We start from the raw sequence: 21,494 nt of genomic DNA on the forward strand, positions 1-21,494 counted from the left end.
AAAATAAGATCATAATGGCAACAAATAACAAGAAGTTAGCAGTAGGCGCTATCATAACCATATTTATAAACAATACTCCCCATAAGACTGATAGCATTCATAATCTCACACCATTAACAGATCATATAAGATCAGTATCACACCACTAGCATGTGGTTAAAAATGGATTCAAATTCAGGCAATCTTAACTACAAAGTGCTACAGATGCATTGCTTCTCTTTATTCTTAAGAATAAACCCACTTTTGTAAATGAGTATAATAGTCCTAAATAAGTAAATAACAACTCAACTGCCAAAGTACCATAAAGTCTTTTTTATTTTAATTTTAAATTACTTTTTTATTATTTTAATTTTAAATAGCTTGTTTTACACGTCAATCCCAGTTCCCTCCCCCTCCCCTCCTCCTGTACCCCACATCCTCCCCAGCCTCCCACCCTATCGCCATTTCCTTCCACATAAGGGATATCTCTTGGACCCCAGACCGACAGCTGGGAGACCAGCATGGGACTGATCCAGACCCCCTGAGTGTGAGAGTCAGTGAGGAGACCTGGGCAACCTATGGGGCCCTGGGCAGTGGATCAGTGTTTAACCCTGGCTTACAAACAGACATCGTGTGTCCATAACACAAAGAGGGATGCTCTCTCAGCCTGGACTCTTAGGAGAGTGCCTGGACCCTGCCCTGAGTGAAATGACAGACTCTACATAAAGTCTTATTTAATACAGGGGTGAGAGGAGAGGAGAAAGGACAGGTAGTAGAAAATAAGCTACAAAGAACTGTTTCTTAGATACCTGCCTTCCCATCATCTGCCTTCTCCAGAGCCTACTTTACTTGGTACCTGTCAGTGAGAGATTACCCAGGCCATTATCAGCTACCATTTACTGAAGGTCTATTTCAACAAGAATCATAGTTTTCCTTTAGGTACATATTGTCCTAAATCTTTACAATTAAGAAAACTATGTAGCAATAGCTTTTCTATCTGGATAAGAAGAAAAGACGTAAAGAAGTAAGGTTAATAACTGCTATAATGCCCATATTCCTGTTTAAAGGCTTTCAAGCTAACCTTTGGCAGTTTCTTACCTCCAGTTGGAATCCATACTGCAGAACAACATTTTTAATATCCTCATAGCTCAATTCTATAGAAAGTTCATTTGCCAGATTTTCAAAATGGTACAGTAGAGGACCTATGGTTTGAGAATACTATGAATGAGTTACAGGAACATAAGCATGTGCTAATAGCTTTACACACTGAATTCCAGATGTACTAGTTGAGTAGGAAATAAGGTAAAAATGAAAAGATCAACTACATTTGCTGAGGACAATTATCCAAACTTGTGAAAGAAACCCATCAGTTTCAGCCAAGAAAACACCATGCCACAATTGTATCCTCAGATTACTCTATATAGTTTTGTCTTTACCTTTGAGTTCATCATAAATCCAAATACAGCTAGCTCCATTTACACTCCTCAGACAACATACTGAGATGGAAAAAAAAAAAAAGCTAGGAAGATAAAAGTAATAAGTGAGACAATTTCTGCTCCTAAGAAGCTATACCATCCTGTCATCCTGTGGGTAAAACATCCTGTCTCCTTTAGTTTCGAGGTAGTATGAAAGGAGTACTTAATTGGTCCAGATAATAAAAACTCAGAGTCAAATATAGGGGGAAATGCTGAGAGATTAGTGAGAAGGAGCAAGTTACAGCCACACCTTACCTTCGTATCTTCTCAGCAGACAAGAGAGTGTTTTCCTGTTTCTCCCTGCTTATATCCTGTTTCTGCCCAGCTAGCTCACTTCCTGTAGGTCTGTACAGACCTCCAGAGCTCTTTGGTAAGCTACTGGCAAGCTACATTCTCTGACCCTCAGACAGGCTTTATTTGTACATGCAAGATATCACCACACATCCCTCCTTTTCTGTATAAAATTTTAAAAAAGGTTATAATAAACTATATACAATAAGTACAATGTCTAGTCCATCAGCATATGACAAATTCCAAGAAAATACTCCATTATATTTTTCTTGATGAGTCCAAAGTCTTGTACCTAATTTACTTTCTATTCTAATTTTTCATTATCAAATTGTCTTCTAATGTGTTTTAAACCTATCACGCTTAACAGATCAATAATGAATTTCCTTACTGATTCTGGTAAACAAGGAAAACTATGACTAACAATACTATTTGGTTTTCAACTCCCTCAGAGACCCAAGAAGGAAATAATATTAACTGAGTAAACTGGAAGTACGATCAAGCAACTTCCAAAAAATGTGAGAAAAGACAGAAACAGCTGGCTGCCTGGAGAGTCACCCAAGATTGCTCTGTAAGTTGGGGCATCCATCTTTGGCCTATAGGCCTAGCACATCTGACAGCCTTTGACATGGCAAGATTAGCCATTTGGGGAAGAAACTGCTCTTGCCTGGACTGTTTGACTATATGCTGTATAAACTGTACATGCAGGACCCAAAGGAAAGTGACTGCTGAACTTGCCAAAACAAGATGGGACAGACCTTCAGGGTTCCTGCTTCATGGAAGAGTGTGCCAGACATTCTGCAGGACACAGAGAAAAATGACTGACAGGTGGACAGTTTCAAATCAGATTCACTTTGTAATCTTGCCAGACACTCTAGGCCAGTAGGCTAAAGATGAATGCCTCAATATTACAGAGGAATTTTGGATGATTGTCTAGGCAGCAAGATGTCTCTATTAATTCTACAATTTATATATTATCCTTCTGAGGTCTTTGATGGAGTTGAAGATAGATAGTTATGGTTTTCCTTAGTTATGATAAAGTTACATATAAAACTTGGAACTCAAAAAAGATAGGACAGAAGATAGAAAATACATTTTTGTAGGTATACACCCACCCAATAAACCTTTTTTTTATTGTCTTTCCACTTCCATGTTTGATCTCAAAAGCCTATTAAACCCTATCCCACAAACTCAAACTTTAGCTATGCTTCAAAATTTTGTCAGACATGCAAAGGTTAATCTTGGTTGTCAACTTGATGCACCTGGGAAGAGTTGTCTTTCAATCGAGGAACTGGCCCCTTAAGACTGACCTATGGGTATGTTGATGAGGCATTTTCTGGTTGCTAATGATGTAAAAGAGCCCAGTCCACTGTGGGCAGTGTCATCCTTAGACATTTGGGCCCAGGGTATATATGAAAAGCAATCCAGAGAAAGCAACCAGAAAGTAGATTCCTCTGTTGTCTCTGCATCAAGCTCCTGCCTGCCTTGGCTTCCCTGCATGATTGATTGACTATAACCTGTAAGCTACAATAAGCCATTCACAGTACAACATCCTTTAAAACTCATTTACTGCAGTGTTATATCACACACTACCTTCAGGCAAGTATCAGCATTCTCTAATTTGCAAACAAGGCATCAAGCAATATGACACAGATGAGTGTGGTGCATATGAACATGTGTGCACACAAAGGTCAGAGGATGACACTGGATATCCTTCTCTATCATTCTCTGCCTTATTTCTTCAAGACAAGGTCTCTTATTGAACCTGGGACCATCTGTGGTAGTGGCCAGCAAGCCCCGGTGATCCTCCTATCTCTGTCTCCAACAGCGCTGGGGTTTCAGGCATGCTCATGGCAACAGCTGGCTTTTCATTTTAAAAATTTTATTTTATTTATGCATACGTACTTTTGTTAAGTGCATGCTACATTTCTGCAGATGCCAGAAGAAGGCACCAGATTCACCCAGTGATTGAAACACAGGCTGTTGTGAACTGTGAAACATGGGTCTGGAAACCGAACTCTGGCCCACCAGAAGAATAGCAAGTGCTCTTAACCTCTAAGCTATGTCTCCAAGCTGAATATCTGGCTTAGTATGTGGGTGCTAGGACTTAAATTCAGGTCCTCATGCTTGTATAGCAAGCATTCCCATCCATATAACCATCTCACCAGCCCAAAGATGATGTCTTTAATTTTCTTTTAAGTCTACCAAAATGACTAGCAAATGCTGATTATAAAACTTAAGTGTTAGCAGGGCAGTGGTGGCTCACGCCTTTAATCCCAGCACTCGGGAGGCAGAGGCAGGCGGATCTCTGTGAGTTCAAGGCCGGGCTGGACCGATAGCCTCCTAAACAATACAGAGAAACCCTGTCTCATAAAAACCAAAAAAAAAAAAAAAAAAAAAAAACTTAAGTGTTTATAGCATTACCGGTTAAGGACAATAACTAGTGTGAATACATTCTGTAGTCTTTTTTTTTTTATATATATAAATTGTGCTTTGACAGATATCTCCACATATTTCAGATCTTCCATTACACAAAAACACTTCTTGAGACAAAAAATATTTTTACTGACTTGGTTCAACCTGCCAAGAGTTACAGATGGAGGTCCCTAATCCAAACTACTTGAGTACAGGTGTTTCAGATTTTAGAGTACTTACATATTCAAAAGGAGGTAGAGGAAGAGACTGAGTCCAACCACAAAACTAGTTTGTTTCATATCTTCTTAACTATACAGCCTGATAGTTTTCTGCACAGTACTGGACAACTAAGGGCTGTCCTTATGGTAAGGCTCTACCAGTGAGTTATAATCCTAAACTCTAAAACTAATTTTGTACAGTACTTTCAGAGTACATACATGCTGCCTGCGATCTGTCAGATAAGATCATGTATTTACTTGGCCACTTGGCATATAAACATTTTAGAAATTTAGACTTTCAAGTTAGGAAAGATCTGCATAGATTTTTCACTCACAACTGCAAGAGGAGTGTTACCTCAAAACCTTATAAGGGGTGAGAAAGAATGGAACTGTTACTCTGGAAAACAGGCTAGTAGTTTCTGGCAAAATTTGCTACCCTCATCATATATAACTAAGAAATTTATTTACTAGGTGTTAAACCAAGAGAAATGAAAATTTTAATTTTATTTATTTATTTGTTGGTTTGTTTTGTTTTTCAAGACAGGGTTTCTCTGTGTAGCTTTGTAGACCAGACTGGCCTCAAACTCACAGAAATCTACCTGCCTCTGCCTCCCGGGTGCTGGGATTAAAGGTGCGTGCCACCACTGTCCAGCCCAAGAAATGAAATCTTATAGCCACACTTAAGATTTTGTGCCAAGTGTTGATAGCAACTTTACTCCTAACCAGCACATTCTGTTAAAAAAAAAAATCAAACATCCATCCACTGAGAACTGATAAACAAAATATCACCGACCCATCCAGTGAAGTATCACTCAGCAATAAAAGGAAACAACACGCTGGCTATGTAACCTAGGTGAATCTCAAAAGCATCATGCTAGATAATGGAAGCCAGAGACATAAAGTACTACACTGTTGGGTCCTGATTATATGATATTCTTGAAAGGGGGAAACTGGAGTTACAGAAACCCAAACAGCAGTTGCCAGTTATTTTTTCTTTTCAATCATCATCTTTCTTCATATTAAAAGAACAAGATCATAAAATATAGAATAAGCTCATAATAGATAGATAAGGCAACATGAAAGAGCATCAAAAGAAAATAAAACCATCTCTAATCCATTCACTGACTCAGTAGAAAATACACTGTATCCCCTTGCAGGCTTTCCTTGATGCACAGTGTAAAGTATTACAGATATGGTTTAGCATGTTAAGCTTGGTTCATTATTTCTAAGGAATATGCTTACTGTAGAAGTCTTAAAACTACGTATCCATTTCCTGCTGTTAGGAGACAGGTCCAGTCTAAAATTTGTTGGGCATACCTGTTCATTACCCAACTTTTAGCGTTAGGCCTTATCTAATTATTTTCTTCTGACAGAGATATAATTTAACATAGAATATTAGTAAATCCTTAAGGCTTTGTGGGCCACATTGACTCCCCACATCACTTACTCTTTATGAAGCACTAAGGCAAGGTAGCCTTTTCCATTATTGTAACTCCTCAGACCGTGGCTAGATGACTGGAAGGTCTAACTGTCCTCTTGTAAGCTACCTTTCCATGACTTGTATTGCCCAGTACCATAAGACATACTGTAGCATAACTACTTTTAGCTAACAGCCCTCCTGCTTAGAAAGGCCAACTTTGTTTCAGGCATTTATTATATAACTTAATAAAATATTAATAAAACAAGTGTTCGTGCACAAAGTTGCTTTTATCAGTTAAATCAAGTACCTTAGAGGAACAACAAACCTTATCAAAATCCAGTAACTAGGATCTAAACTTAATGTATATATAGGGTCATGTTAATGCTAAGCACAAACTGACAGTGTCAGGCAGTGGGGCCTGCCTCTTGCCACAAGGAAACTCTGGGACCTTTCTGTTAGTTATTTAAGCAAGACTCATTTTATTCCACTATTAGTAAATAGTACCTTTTCATTAGGGTTGCTCTGAGAGGCTGAGGATATAGCTCAGCGGAAAGAACACTTGTCTAAGTGCACAGGCCCTACTCTGACTCCTAGGAACACAAAACAGAATAGGGTTGCTATGAATTTAAATTATTTATAAGGGTACTCAAGTCACAGGAAACATATAGATCCTCAGTAGTGTCCTTCATTCCTTGGGCCAACTTTCCCAAAGCATTTACTTTTAAACTCCTAAAGTTTGAGGCATCCTTATGATGACTGCATTTTACAGCTGTTCTCATCTAATCTTACAAAATTCTGAAGGGAAAGTGAGAAGAATTACTATTTCTAGTCTTGATCCTGATGAAAAAAAAATATCCTAGTAAAAATAAAATCATTATACAGTACAATTGACAGAACCTCAACAATAAACTAGGTCTTTATGTATCTGTCCTTTTCTGTGGTAGAATCCTCATCATGAAAGTCTGATATTCAAAGTGCAGTTAACTTTCTAAACATAGGGCACACATCACACTTGAGGAAGAGAGGCACAATTAAATGGACATTTCACCACATTCCCTCTACTTTTAAGAGGAGAAAATAACCAATTACTTCTAGATTCTTGATAAACAAGCCATACTCATAATTTTACATCTATTATCAAGCAATAGACTCAAAGTACAAGGGGTTTTTGCATATATGAAATTGTATTTCTATTGCTTCTTAAACTCATGGTCATTAGAAAAACTATCTCATCTCCTGGGGAGAATTCCATGATGGAGGCGAAAACCTTCTTCTAAGGATTAAAAACAATAAAAACATTCTCCTCTTCTTTGTGTGAGCTTTTTTTTTTTTGAAAATAGGTTCTACTTTCATACAATAATACATCCCAACCAGTTTCCCCTCCCTCCACTCTTCCTAGCTCCCCACACTTTTACCCTCTTCCAGATCCACTCCCCCTCCATTTCCTCTTCAGAAAAGAACAGGTCTCCAAGAGATGCCACCCAGACAGGACAAAGCAAGATGAGGTGAGCCGGGCGTTGGTGGTGCACGCCTTTAATCCAAACACTCAGGAGGCAGAGGCAGGAGGATCTCTGTGAGTTTGAGGCCAGCCTGGTCTACAGAGCGAGTTCCAGGACAGCCTCCAAAACAATACGGAGAAACCCTGTCTCAAAAAAAAACAAGAAGACAAGGTGAAAGCTCTCATATCGAGGCTGGACAAACCAACCTAATAGTAGGAGGAAAAGAGTCTCAAGAGCAGGCAAGAGTCAGATACACACACTCCCACTGTTAGGAGTCCCACAAGAACACCAAGCTAACAGTCATAACATATACTCAGAGGACCTGGTGCAGACCTATGCAGACCCCATGCTGAAAACACACTCTTCTTGAGAGAATGAAATGTCACCACCTGCATGAAATGGGGAAGAGTACTTAGTATGTGCTGAAGTAAAGATCCACGAGACTGACCTAAGAGGGTCATCCCAATGCTTGGACTGCCACTGTATTCAGGAGGTATCACATGCTTGGATGTAGTTTAACAGGAAACACAACACCATTATAATGTTCACAAGCATCTGGTACTGTGTCTCTACCAAATGGAAAAGAGCTCTAATCCTAAATCAGAGTATAAAATGTTAATGAACATGAAAGCACTTACCAAGGTTTATCCAAATTCCACCTGGCTTGAGTATTCTCCATATTGTATCGATATAATCAATTACATTGTGAGCTGTGTCTATGAAGAAACAGGTGGCAATACAGTCCCAGGTATCTAATCAACAGAAATCAGACCACTGCATTTGTTATTTTGTTTATGTTTTATTTTTCTTTCACCCTTTAAGCTTGGCAGCTAACTCTTTCAAAGTTTTAATTTACCTGAAGGGATATATCATTGTACTATAATGACAAACACTATAATCCACATTATTATAGCACAGTAGACACAGTAGGCGATTTGGAAATCATTTGTTATTAACACATCACTACATATTACCAAATGATACTGTTAAAGAGTTGCTTAGCGCCTACTCAACTGCTAGCCTTTAGTTTTACTATGTTTACTTCTGTGATACTTAAACCTAGGGTCTTAAGCTAGGAAAGTGCTCTGTGACCGGGCTATCCAAGCTTTCATCTAAAATCTGTTAAAATAACAGTCACCTTAAATTTTGAGTTCTGATTGAAACCAGTGTTAATCACTGATTCTGGCAGGTTTTAGAAGCAGGCCTTTCTTGCCATTTTGAGAAATGATGACATCAAAACACCCAAATACCCACCATGACTTGATAATCATCAGGGAGAAGATGGCTGGGGAAAACACAGGCAAAGGTGGGCCCCCAGCAAGAACACTGTTTAGTCTTAGAAGCTGTTGCCAGGCAGAGGTAGGGACCAGATTCAACCTGTAGTGCTTATCCTAGTTCCCATGTGGTAAAAGTGCCCTGCCGGAAAGAGATCTTCCAGTCCTCTTCCAGTCCCAGTCAGAGAAAAATGCCTCTTAGCTGCATCGTGATGCTTTCCACAATTTTACTATTGTGAGATCTTGCTCCTTAACATTTACCCAACAGCTTAACCTCTCAGCGTTCCTTTCTAACTTCAGAATGCAGGTTTTCCCAATCTCGGAATTTAGGGGAATAAAAATCTCTTTTAGGAAATGAGATACACAAAATCTTACTGTGCTCTAAGCCGTCTTCTGGGGGCTTCCTGTCCCTCTCAGAGTACAAGTCAATTTCTTGCTCTGAGTTGGCCTAAACAACCCTCTGCCCTCTTATCTCCCTCATCCCCCTTACTCACTTCACCATAGCCCCTGCTAAATACAGCCAACTGCTCTACCTTAAGTCCCTTGCCATCCCTAAACATGTAAGTGCCAATTTCCTTCTTAGTTTCTATTTTCTTCCAAACAATATTGTACGTTAGTGTCTCTCAGTCCCTTCCAGATTTCCAAGTCCCCTGTGGTTAGGGGCTTTGTCCTGCAAACCACTGTGTTTTGATGTCTAGAATGTACTCATCACTTCAGGTGGCAAACAGATTTGTTGAAAGAACGCTCTTGTTACTGCTCAGAATTCTTTCCCTGCTCCTGCCAGTTCACTCTCCCCTTTCCATTACTGCCTCCCTCCAATAGCTTCCACAATCTGCCCGACTGAAATCCAACTTACACAAGTCTTCTACAACTGAAGTTAACCTACTTTTTTTTGTTTGTTTGTTTTTCAAGACGGGGTTTCTTCTGTGCCTTTGGAGACTGTCCTGGAACTAGCTCTGTAGAACATGCTGGTCTCGAACTCACAGAGATCCACCTGCCTCTGCCTCCCGAGTGCTGGGATTAAAGGCGTGTGCCACCAATGCCCGGCTTAACCTATTTTTTAAGATATAGCTTCCATAAAATTTCTTTCCTTGCAAATCTAACCATGCCGCAGTCCCCGATAACCTTATTTTTTTGTCTTTGTACCTCAAATAACTATTGGTCTCTGTCCATCAAGTCACAGACTCTACCAAGAGCTCCATTCCTACAATTTTATTTCTACCTTACTACAATGGACACACATCATTTGGACTCTTTAAAAATTGTCTTTTTTTTAAACAGAGTCAACATCTCTTGAATGTACATGCTTCTTTACATTTCCTGTCACTGCCCTTTTCACTACCTTGAAAATACTCTAATGTCATTGACATCGCACACCTTCTAATCTGTCATCAAAACAAATAGTTATAACACTGGGTCACTATTTACAGTAACAGACAAGTTGTAAATACTTGCTTTGAACTTACTGCATTCTGAGTAAATCTCCTGAAAGTCTCCTGCTGTCATCGAAAAGTTAGAACCTGGAGGAAGGCTGTGGGGGTCAACATCAGGGAAAAAAATGGGTCGAATCTGATCAGCTGATCTCCGATTATTGCTAAACTGATGGATCCAGGGATAAAGTTGGTATTTGTTAATTTCAGAACATCTGTAAAATATGAGCATAAGGTTCAATTTTAACTATACATTTTACCAAAAAAAGAATCTACTTTAAGCACTAAATTATCTATTGATAGAAGAGTTCATCTATACTTCACTCAGTTATCTGAAGCTGTGTATACATGTAGATGACCAACCATGGATTAAAAGAAATTCAGAGATTCTCATGTGCTAGGAATTTGAATTTATTAAAAAGTATTAAATTTTGTTGGTTTTGGAGAAAGGGTCTTATGGAGCCCAGCCTGGCCTTGAACTCCCTGTGTACTGAAGATGACACTGAATTCTTGACTCTCTACAACAGCTGAGATTAGAGGCCTGTGCCACCACACCCAGCAAAAATGTATTCCTGAACCTCAAACTTGAATAAAAACAAGGAAACTAGTCTTCTCCTATTTTTATCATTTTATATGTAACCTTCTTCCCACATCTCACCAGCAACTCATACTGTCACCAATAACACAGCATTGTACTGGGGGAACTGAGTAAGTTACCAGTAACATGCTATTTAAACAGGCAGCTAATTCATTGTCTGTAACACATTGTAACTTCTGGCTTAAAAAAATAGTAACTCTTTTCTACTACCTTCTGGTAGAAGACACAGAACTTCTCAAACTCATTCCAAATCAGTCATGTGAACATGTATGGTCACTTACTACAAAGTCAGTTAGTGAAAATAGTTACAGTTGTTACCATAAACTCTTCACCAAGAAACAAAAGGTGAAAAAGCTTAAAATACAATGAGGAAAAAAAAAAAGAAACCCTTTTCTATATTATAGTTAACACTAAGGAGTCTATGGAATGCTCAATTACTTTCTAAATAGTTGTTTGCTTGTCTTGTGTCAACATGTTAGCTAAAACTGGCTACTGTAGCAATCGATATAAACATTATGAATTTAATGTAAATATGATCTATGTCATGTACTATATACTTTTCTTCTAATTCAGAATTGTTCAAAAATAGGTAAAGCAATTTGATTTTGAGAAGTTACTATTTCCAGCAAAAAGTAAATTAAATACCTGTTGAGTACAAAGTTGGAAGAAAAGAGCATAAAAAAACTCCATTCATTTCCTTGACAAGCATAACCTAGCATAGCTATTTCCCAGGCCAATCTTCCTAGTCCAGCACCAGGTACCAGAATATTTACTTTAGAAGGATCCCTGAAATGAAACAAGGCAATTATATCCAGCCCCTCAAAGAGGAAAAAATTAAAGAAAAAAAAAGATGAAATTCATGTTAACAATGAAAAATGTACTGAATCATTCAATAAGAATAAACTTACTTGAACTCTTAATTTCTTAAAATGAAATATTTCCAAATGTCAATAAAAATGAGATAGTAGGAATCATCACATTATCAAGTGAGGGTTTTATTCCCCCCAAAAAATACTTTTCAGGGAATAAAAAGGAATCACATTGTATCTAAAGACTTACAGTTTTCTTACTTCTGGGAAGATTAAGTATCCCAAAGTGATCCCTGAATTACATATGGGATGTTTGAACAATTACTTCATCATGAGGCAGAGAACACTTTACTTCTAAAGCGCAACAATTTACAGAACCAAATAACTTAACTATATTTAGATTTTAATGTATAAAATCTATCTCTAAAACTTTATAGATCTCAGGCACAGAAAGGAAAGGGCTGAAGTTCTGGGCACAGTAGTTCACACCTGTAATTCCAGGATTGGGAGGCTCACAGGACTACCACTGATTTTGAGAATAGCCTGGTCCTCAGTATAAATTCCAGAGTAGCTTGAGAGACAAAATAAGACTCTGTTTCCACTGCCGCTACCTCTCTCAAAAGAAGGAAGGAGTAGATGCATGAATATTCTCTTGGAGAAAATGGGCAACTGCCTTCTTTTCCAAAGAGTTTCATTAAGTAGCCCCAGACTGGCCTCAAACTCATGACCTTCTTGTCACAGTTTTCCCTTGCAAGTACTTGTAGGCAAGCATTCATCACAAACATACCACATCAAACCAGAGGCCCTATTTATCTCATCACACAGGGCTACATGCTCCTCTTTTCTAAGTTCTGCTACTCTGCTTTCACATTGCAAAAACAAAACAAAAAACAAAAACAAAAAAACGGGGGGGGGGGGAAGGCAGGGAACATTTCTCGGGAACCCTGGCAAATCAAACTATAGGGTCAGAAAGATCACTCTGTGGGTAAAAGCAGTTGTGACTAAAGCTGACAAACCAAGTTCAAACCCTGGAACTAACACAGTGGAAGGAGAGAACCAACCCTTTCAGGCTATGCCCTGACCTCCACATGTGCCCTCATGTGCATGCACTGGAATACACATGGATACATTCATGCCCACACACAACTTCTTTTTAATGTGGGGAAAATTGCATTTGTATAGGAAACCAAAGAAAAATGTGTGTAACCAGTTGGTATCATTTCTATAAAAAAGGAATTTAGCTGTTAACATTTCCAAAATTAGGTTAACAAATCTAATTCTATTTCAAACCATTCAACTCTTATAAACTATCTGTTCTACAGGATCTTGTGCACTCAAAGAGAAACAGGGTATTTTTACTAGTGTTTTATTCTATAGGGGAATCCTTGCATATTCCATTTTAAAACAAACAAAAGAAACTTGGGGCCAGGGAAATGACTCCGTCAGGAAAGTGCTTGCCATGCAAGCCTGAGGACTTGAATTGCATCTCCGAACAGCCTGGCAATCCCAGCATCAGGAAGGTAAAAACAAGAGAATTTCCAGGGATCGCTGGCCAGGCTACCTAGCTGAAGTAGTGAGCTCCAGGTTCAGAGGGAGACCCTATCTAAAAAATAAGATGACGAACAACTGAGAAAAACATCCAATGTAACTTCTAACCTCCACATGCATGTGTACCCACACACATATAGAAACAACTTATGGAGGTTTGAAATTTCAGTCAACAAATGTAGTCCCAAAGGAATCAGCCCAAGGTAATTTGGTTTTATATATAAATTTATGGAGCACATTTGAATAATACACTTGCCAGGAATGGGCACACATCTTCAATCCCTGCACTCAGGAGATCAAGGCAGGTAGATTGTTGCGAATTTCAGGCCACCCTTGACTATATAGTGAGTTCCAGGCCAGCCAGGGTTACACAATAAAAATTTGTCTTTAAAACAAAACAAAACAAAAACAAATGTGTAGTATTAACTAGATGTTCCCCCAAATGTATATATGCTAATATGGCTCTTTAAGAAATCTCAAGCATTTCCTATTTTCATGGAGAAGAGAAATAAAATAAGATAATCAAATGTTTCCTGCTTGAGATTCTCAGCAAAAAAGTAGCAAGTTGAGCAAGCTAGTAAGGTGCATTTACTACAAATATGGCCCCTAACACACGAGAAAAGTCTCGACAGTTCATTTAAGACAGGAGTGAAGAAGAGGACAAAACTAAAAAGACACAAGCAGACTAGACGGTTTTACCAACAGTAAGTGCTCTTGACAGAGCTTTAAATAACTAAATTAGCAAACTCTATATACTTTTTTGTGGTATCAGCACAGTGACACTTTGCTGCCCCCTGGTGGTAGAAATATTCTGGAAATTTAGTTTATCTGTTTTCACTAGTTTACTTTTCTTCAAAGCATTTAAAATTACATACAGGACTTATATTTACAGCCTACATATGTCCATAAGTTCTAAACAGTGGTCTATACAAATAGATCACTAAAGCATTATACCAGGACCAGGACAGCCAGGGCTACACAGAGAAACCCTTGGCTAAGCTTTGATTCTAAATGAAAATAAAAGAGAGAGCACTGTTTGTTAACATCAATGTGCAACTGTTCACAATAGCAGCACAGAAAACCACCTTAGGGTAAAACCAAAGCAGAGACCAGTGGTCTGGAATTGGCAAAATATAGAAAGCATTTCCTCATCAACAAACAGCCCCTTGCAGAACCTGTGCCTTCAAATTTTGTACTTAAAAATTCAAGCACATTATTCCCAAACATGAACAAACATGTAAAATAAACATCGCTTTTAATCCCAGCACTGGGGAGGCAGATGCAGACGGATCTCTGTGAGTTCGAGGCCAGCCTGGTCTACAGAGCGAGTTCCGAGGCAGGCTCCAAAAGCAATACAGAGAAACCCTGTCTCGAAAACAAAAACAAGCAACATGTTCACATAAAACATTTTAGTGATCAGGGCCAAGTAGTTCTATGCACATTTGTTAAATATGCCATCTGTATGGACATCTCACGATGGCTGTCACTGAAATCTCAGTAAGGAAAGACAGTTGAAATGGAGCAAATCCAGCTCAGGTAGAAATAAGGCCATCAAGTTCTTAGGCCAGCTGTGGCAACATCTGAGACACAGAAGACAATGCTTTATCAAGAACTAACATGGACTCTGAAGGACTATAACTAATGTACCTCATCCAGGTCCTTCTCTTTCTCTGGGACAGGCTTTTGCTAAGCAACACAGGCTGGCCTCAATTCACAATCATCCTGCCTCAGCCGTGTCGGAACAAACACAGGTCCATGACCCCACGCCTACACCGGGATCTGGGGGTTTACATTTTATGGGAAAGCTATGACTTTAATATGTATGTGGCCTTACTGTTTAACGTTATCTACTACAAGACAACGAATCCAAGCAAAACAAGACAAAATAACACAGAATTTTCCCACAAGGTCTAAGACTAGTGGTATCAAGCATCCCCATCCCATATATTTCATTTAAAGTTGGTGTCTGTATGTATTCCCTTATCACGTCTGTAACATTCCTTGTTGTTTTCACGGATGGAAAGTGGGTGGTGGAAAGCAGTGACAGGAGATTCACATACTTCTTAACCCTGAACTCTGAGATCTTTTACCTACTGAAAAATACCTCTAATTATTCTTTTACTTTTAATGCAATTTACTAGAAACACCTGGAGTTAATTCATCCATTTACTTGCTTACAGTCTGTCAACACTATAATAGCAGAAAAGTAACTGTGAAACAGTAGTGAGTGTGCATGCTTACAAAGTACCTTTAATGAGGACATGTTATTGAAAGTATATAGGCTAGTATTGAAAGGCTGACTGAACACAATAGCATATATTATTTAAGAATCTGAGTCTGAATAAAATTATAAATAATCAAAATTATACTGGCATAAGCATCTGATCTTTTAACCTTTGAAATTCATTCAGACTTTGTTATACTCAAATTTTAAAGAGCCTTACTTCACAATCTACTTTCAGAAACAAAGATACTTTGAATTTTCAAGGAATTTGTAGCCATTAAAGAAGCCATTATCTAGTACTTTATTGAGCAAGCACTGATGACATTCAGGGAAAATAAAAACTACAAACTTCAGTACTTAAAGGCTGCTGTACTCAGATAGTGCTACTACAAGTTATTAATCAATAAACTGATTAATTTATTTACACCCATTTTCACTTTTTTAACATAAAATGTCCCACCAAAACAAAACTGTTAATACAAAAACTCAAAAAAATAAAAGAAGTTTTCAAAAGAAACCCACAAGTAACACAGATGTTGGAATTATTGGGTAGGAACTAAAAAACAAGAACAAACAAAAAGAAAAAAAGTTACTGTAAACTACATTGAGCTGAGACGCAGCAGCACATGCCCATAGTCCAACACTTTGGAGGTAGATCTAGACAGGAGGATTTTAAATTCAAGGCCAGCATGAGCTCATGAGCTACAGTGAGACCTTGCCTTAGAAAAGCATAAAGTTAAGCATCTAACGAAGAGATAGACCATGTGTACAAGGGAGCAATTCAACACCAAGTATGCGTGTGTTTACGCCTTCCTTTTACTAGAAAACAGCCTGCAGACTATGAAGATTAGAAGGACCATCACTTCACAGACTGCCTCCGTCTGTGGTTGGCCTCTAGATCAGACAGGAAATGTTATAAGGGCACTACTAGGGCAATTATGAAATCTGAGTATATACTATTAGGTTCCTGAATCTGGTAACTGGAAGGGAACAGATTAAAGAATAAATCTGCACCTGTGTGGCAGAACACAGTTTTAATCCCAGACTGAGGAGGCTGAGGCAGATGGGTCTCAGCGCTCCAGGTTAGCCAGAAGTTCCAGGCCACTCAGGGCTATAAACAGTGAGACCCTGAAGACGAAAACTGAATTTTTGAGCAGTAAGAAAGCATGGCAATTACTAACGGAAGTCTCAAAAGGCTTCACAATAATTTTGAATGCGTGCCTGTAGACATTCATGTGCTGGAAGATGGAGGGAGGGAGAAAGTGAGAATGATACAGCACAGTGATGCCGTAAAATGCCAACAATTGAATTTTGGTAAAAAAAGTATATGGAAGGTGGTTGTACAATCCATGAGCCATAATTCTTGAAGTTAAGCGAGAGAAAGAGACACTGGCACTGACATTCCGAAGAGGATACACCCAAACACAAGGACCTGTAGAATCCCAGTGGCCCGAGGACAAAATTCACTGGACTTATGAGCATGAAGAAAACTTAGATTTAATTTTATTATTCGTCAAAAACAGTCTACTTTAAATTGTATGTATATGTATGTATACAAATGAGCATATATATGTGAGATGCCTACAGGGTCCAGAGAGGGCAGAGCTGGAATTACAGGTGATTGTGAGCCGTCTAATAATGTTCAGTTGGAAATAGACCTTAAGTCCTCTACAGGAGTAGTAAAGTACATGCTGTAACTGATGAACCACCTCTCCAGTCCCAAGCAGATTCTAACTGAAATAATCTTTACTTGATACTTGTCCTCAATTAACAAAATGCAGGCAATGAGCAATAGGAATCCTATCACCAATAGGGATCACATTCTTATCAAAATAATGTACAAATGATTCAGCATTTTCATAATATAGTACTTATACCCACTGCCAGGCTGCATTGAATACATTGTAAAAAGTATATAATAGCACAGTACTTATTTAATTACATTACATATTTTGTTTATATGAAAGTGTGTGTGTGTGTGTGTGTGTGTGTGACTAGAAATTTATCGAGTGTCTTCCTCAGTTGCTTCCCACCTCATTTTTGAGACAGGGCAGGGTCTCCCAGCTCAAGGACTACAAAGGGCCTGGCTTCTTAAGCAGGTGCTGGGGATCCAAACACAGGCACCACCCCAGCCCTTCACAAGTCTACTTTTTAAAGATTTCAGTAACTTTACTTCAAAATAACTGGTTCTTTGTAGTCTTGTGCATTTCACTTTGTTCATTACAAATGTTAGTCTGAAAACCAGACCATGAGCTTCAGAATGCCCAAAAGTTCTATGTTCAAAAAAATTAATTACTTGTCTATTGTATAGATCCCTCATTTCTTTTAAGTATGTCATAATGAGATAAAGTAAACTCTTCACTATTGCTTTGTTATAAAACAACTTACAAAGCAGTGTGAATTATTGACTATGAATATTTATCTAACTTTAGTTTCAAATTTCTCATAATTACTAGAGCAAATGTTATGAACATAAAACCTCCAACCTCACACAACTGAAGCATCCAATAACAAACAGATCTCTCTCACACACACACAAAAACATGCAGGCACAGTGCAACTATGAAAATGAATCACAAGGTGAAATGTCTTAGCTAAGTGCTTATATACCTTAAAAGAAAGCGGTTAGAAAGGCAATAGTATTTACCATCTCTCTTTTGGAAAGTTTTTTACAATTTCTTTTATGATCGGCTTATAGCAGGCATCCCTTTCTGTTTTCCCAGTTTCACTCCAGTCTCTTACAAACTGTTTCAACGTAGATTTTAACTTATCCATGTCAAAAGTAGATGCTGGCATAATCTTTCCATTGCCCTGTTTAAAGGGGAGAAAAAAAAGAAGAGTTATTTCTTGAGAGTCAATTTTGAATATGGTTAAATGAGCATTCTAAGATATAGGTGGATGAGTGGATAATTACTAGTCTCAAATGCAGCTTGAGATCCTACGTGAGAAAAATTTGGTGCTCTCACGTCTACCCTCAACAGAGGAAGATTCATTAGTCATAAACGACCACAAAGTGAAGAAGTCCTTATTTGGGAAAGGACCAGCACTGAGCTGCTATGGAGACAAAACATCCCACCCTCCAAGAGAGGGAAGAAACCCCTCCAACTCACTGATGGGCAGCACTGACAGCTCACATTGGACTGGCCAAACTGTATGTACCATGTGGATACAAAGAGACTTCAGCTTCTATTACTGCCAGTCACTAAAGATTTAACTGAAAATATTTTTATTTTAAAGTGAAAGATGAATACCAACAAATGGAAGATACTGAAAAAGCAACAAGGGAAACTAATATAGCTAGTAAAGTCTTTTAAGAAATTTAAGTCCCGTATACACTATAACATCCAAAATACCTTGTGAAAGCATCAATAATTATCTAGGTGTTTTAAAAAAAACAGTGAACAAATGCAATCTCTAGGATACTATTCTTCTAGCTCTTCACATGAAAACATCCTCAGTAAATTAGATGACCCACTCAAGACCTGGACATAAAGATGGTTACCCTAAAATGAAAAGAGATAATAAGTTTCACATACATCTTCTCCATATTCTTTATTTTCAAACATATGTATGCAGTCATTCACAATGGTCAGCAGTATTTCCTGATTATGATCAATGCATTTCCGGATATCGTCCAAGTGAAGAGGGAACCGAGGAAGCAGTTGCTGCTGGTTATGTGGAAGTGATCGAAACTGTCTCTCTGTTCTGTTCACTCGTTCGTGCATACTGGTGCTAAAACAGAAAAGGTGTTTTATTTTAACTGGCAAAAAGAATTGTCTCACCAGAGGCAACATCATTTTAAGATTGTCACCCTACAAAACTATTCCCCAGTTACACTGGACACTACCCTTATTCACCATCCTTTGACTTTTGAAAGATATAACCTTAATGTTTTTACTGCATGAGGAATATCAGAGCAATGAACAACAACCAAATGGTAAAAAACAAAACAAAACAAAAAAACAGGCATATGCACTAATAAGACAAAGATCAATTTACAATTTTTTATTAATTTCAATTTTCAAGTTAAAGGAGGATGGTTAGATTCCTATCTCATCATTGCTGTAAAAGTACATTAGAATGGCTCGGGTATATACTTCAGTGACAAAGTACTTGTTCAGCATGTTTGAGGCACCTAGGTTAAATCCCAGAATCAAAACAGTAATATGTTTTGAAACTAACTACATGCCAGCCAAGTTGAATTTAAAAAAATATAAAGCATATAATACAAAAGCATTATGCAAATGAATATTAAGATTCTGAAGAGTTTCAAGTATAACATTCACAATTTTCATTCCAAAGGTTTCCTAAGTCAAAAGGATACTTTGGGGACTGCTTATTCAGAAAATAAAAGAAGAGCCTTATATTTAGAACCTAAGTATATACTCACAGCTAAGTGTCATTTTACATCAACCAAACTAAATCTAGAAATTCAACTAGACCAAATATTGGTGAAATTGTGGAAAAATTAGAACATTTACCCACTAATGATAAATGCAGAGATGAGTACAACCATTTTGCAAAATAACAACATCCTTAGTAAAGCTTAATGTTCTATCTGCCCTATGATCTAAACATTATACTCCTACACATACTCAAGAAACGCAAGCCATCTTCACCACAGTGCTGTCAAATAGCAAACATAAAACCCCACAGACCACAGAAAGAAGGCCCATTATTGGTGGTCAGGATGAAGATATTATAGTTATACAATGGAATGCAGAGAAATGAACAAAGTATGGCTACAACTGAAATATAGATAAAAATCGAGAATACAAGTATTCGTTGAAGACAGCAAATTAAAGAACACATGATGTACAACTCCATTTTATATAACACTAAACAACACACTGTTTAGGAACCAAGCAAGTGTGCAAGGAAATGAAGTTTCAGGAACACCCTCTCTGAGGAAAAGGAACAGGACTGTGTGAGTGTGTGTGTGTGTGTGTGTGTGTGGTGTGTGTGTGGTGTGTGTGTGTGAGTGAGTGTGTGAGTGTGTGTGTGCGTGTGTGTGTGTGTGTGTGTGTGTGTGTGTGTGTGTGTGTGTGTGTTGCTCATAGCATTCACTGCAGCATTCTCTTTATTCTCTATATACAGATAAAACAAGCATTTCTTTAAAATGAAAAGGTAAGCACTTTCTGGGAAGAGTAATGAAGCACAGAAGAAGCTCTTGCTCTGACGCATGTCACAGTCATGCATGTGTGGCACTCTGCTAGGGAGGCCCTGAGGATGATGTAAGAGGCCACCTGTGCAGTGGTTACACAGACACTGCTTTTTTTACACTGGGGTCAGTATGACCATTCTCAAGTCTGTTACCACTATGTGATCCTTTTACACCCCTGAGTGTCTGATAAAACAAGGTAAAAATAATGATCATGGAAATATCATTTATTCAAATGTAGCAACTGCCAAGCATGTACATAACCCACGAGGTAGGTATAATTATAGTCCTCTTATAAAACCCACAGGGTAGGTATCATGACATTCCTGTTAACCTTCACTGTATATGAAAATTTAGTGAACATAGTTAAGCACTTGTTTTGATTTATATATAAAGTTCCTTTCCTTAAAAAAAAAAAAAGCCAAAAACATGTATTAAAGGTTGGTTCCTAGCTAGAAGTACTTTCTGGGGTTAGTTCTAGAAACTCTAGGAGGTAGCTGGAGGTGCTAGGTCACAGGGGCATCTTGTCCAGAGCCTCATTCTTTCTGCTTGCTGGCTGCCAGGATATCAGCTGCTCTGCTCAGGCATCTTTCCTCACAGCCAACTAACACCTTTGAAACTGTGCATCAAAACACATTTGCTGCCCCCTCAAATTGGTTACACTGGGGTTTATCTCAGTGACTAATACAGGTGACTAATACAGCATGCAAAATATAGCAGGCAGGTCTACTTTCTACATATTAACAAATCCACAGAAGAAATACCACAAAAAATGTAGAAAAGTAAAACTACTCAGGGGAAAGAGAGACAGCAATCTCTCTTCTAGAAAGAACTACTTCTAACCTTTCACATATAGCTATTAAAGACACTTGTAGCTGTTAAAGACAAATTCAAGACTGAATTCACAAGTTACATGCATTTGTGGAACATAAAGTGATATTTACCCCCACATATTCACCCCTCCACTCCTATCTGGTGGTTAACTACCACTCTGCTCCTCTATCTGTGACTGTTTAGATTCCACACATAACAACATGAGCTATCTGTCTTTCTGGGGCCTGGCTTGCTGTCATGTAACAGCTACTCCAAATGTGACAGCAGACCTCGGGAATAGTTTGAGATGTTCATCAGGCCAGACCTACAGCCTACTGAACTG

General features: G+C 38.3%; 1 protein-coding gene across 3 annotated transcripts in view; it reads right to left on the bottom strand.

The window, feature by feature from the left end:
• The window catches only part of Carnmt1 (carnosine N-methyltransferase 1), a 30,913-nt gene that overhangs the window by 2,722 nt on the left and 6,697 nt on the right, over nt 1–21,494 (bottom strand). For all 3 annotated transcript variants that reach the window (XM_040746576.1, XM_040746577.1, XM_040746579.1), the window contains exons 2-7: nt 18,714–18,909; nt 17,825–17,988; nt 11,242–11,382; nt 10,035–10,213; nt 7,933–8,046; nt 1,078–1,181 (exon numbers count right to left, since the gene is read on the bottom strand). In XM_040746576.1, the coding sequence (XP_040602510.1) occupies nt 1,078–1,181; nt 7,933–8,046; nt 10,035–10,213; nt 11,242–11,382; nt 17,825–17,988; nt 18,714–18,909 (898 nt within the window). The remainder of the gene's footprint in view (nt 1–1,077; nt 1,182–7,932; nt 8,047–10,034; nt 10,214–11,241; nt 11,383–17,824; nt 17,989–18,713; nt 18,910–21,494) is intronic.

Source organism: Mesocricetus auratus, unplaced genomic scaffold, assembly GCF_017639785.1.
Source record: "Mesocricetus auratus isolate SY011 unplaced genomic scaffold, BCM_Maur_2.0 Super-Scaffold_4256, whole genome shotgun sequence".
In the NCBI taxonomy this organism is placed as follows: Eukaryota; Metazoa; Chordata; class Mammalia; order Rodentia; family Cricetidae; genus Mesocricetus; species Mesocricetus auratus.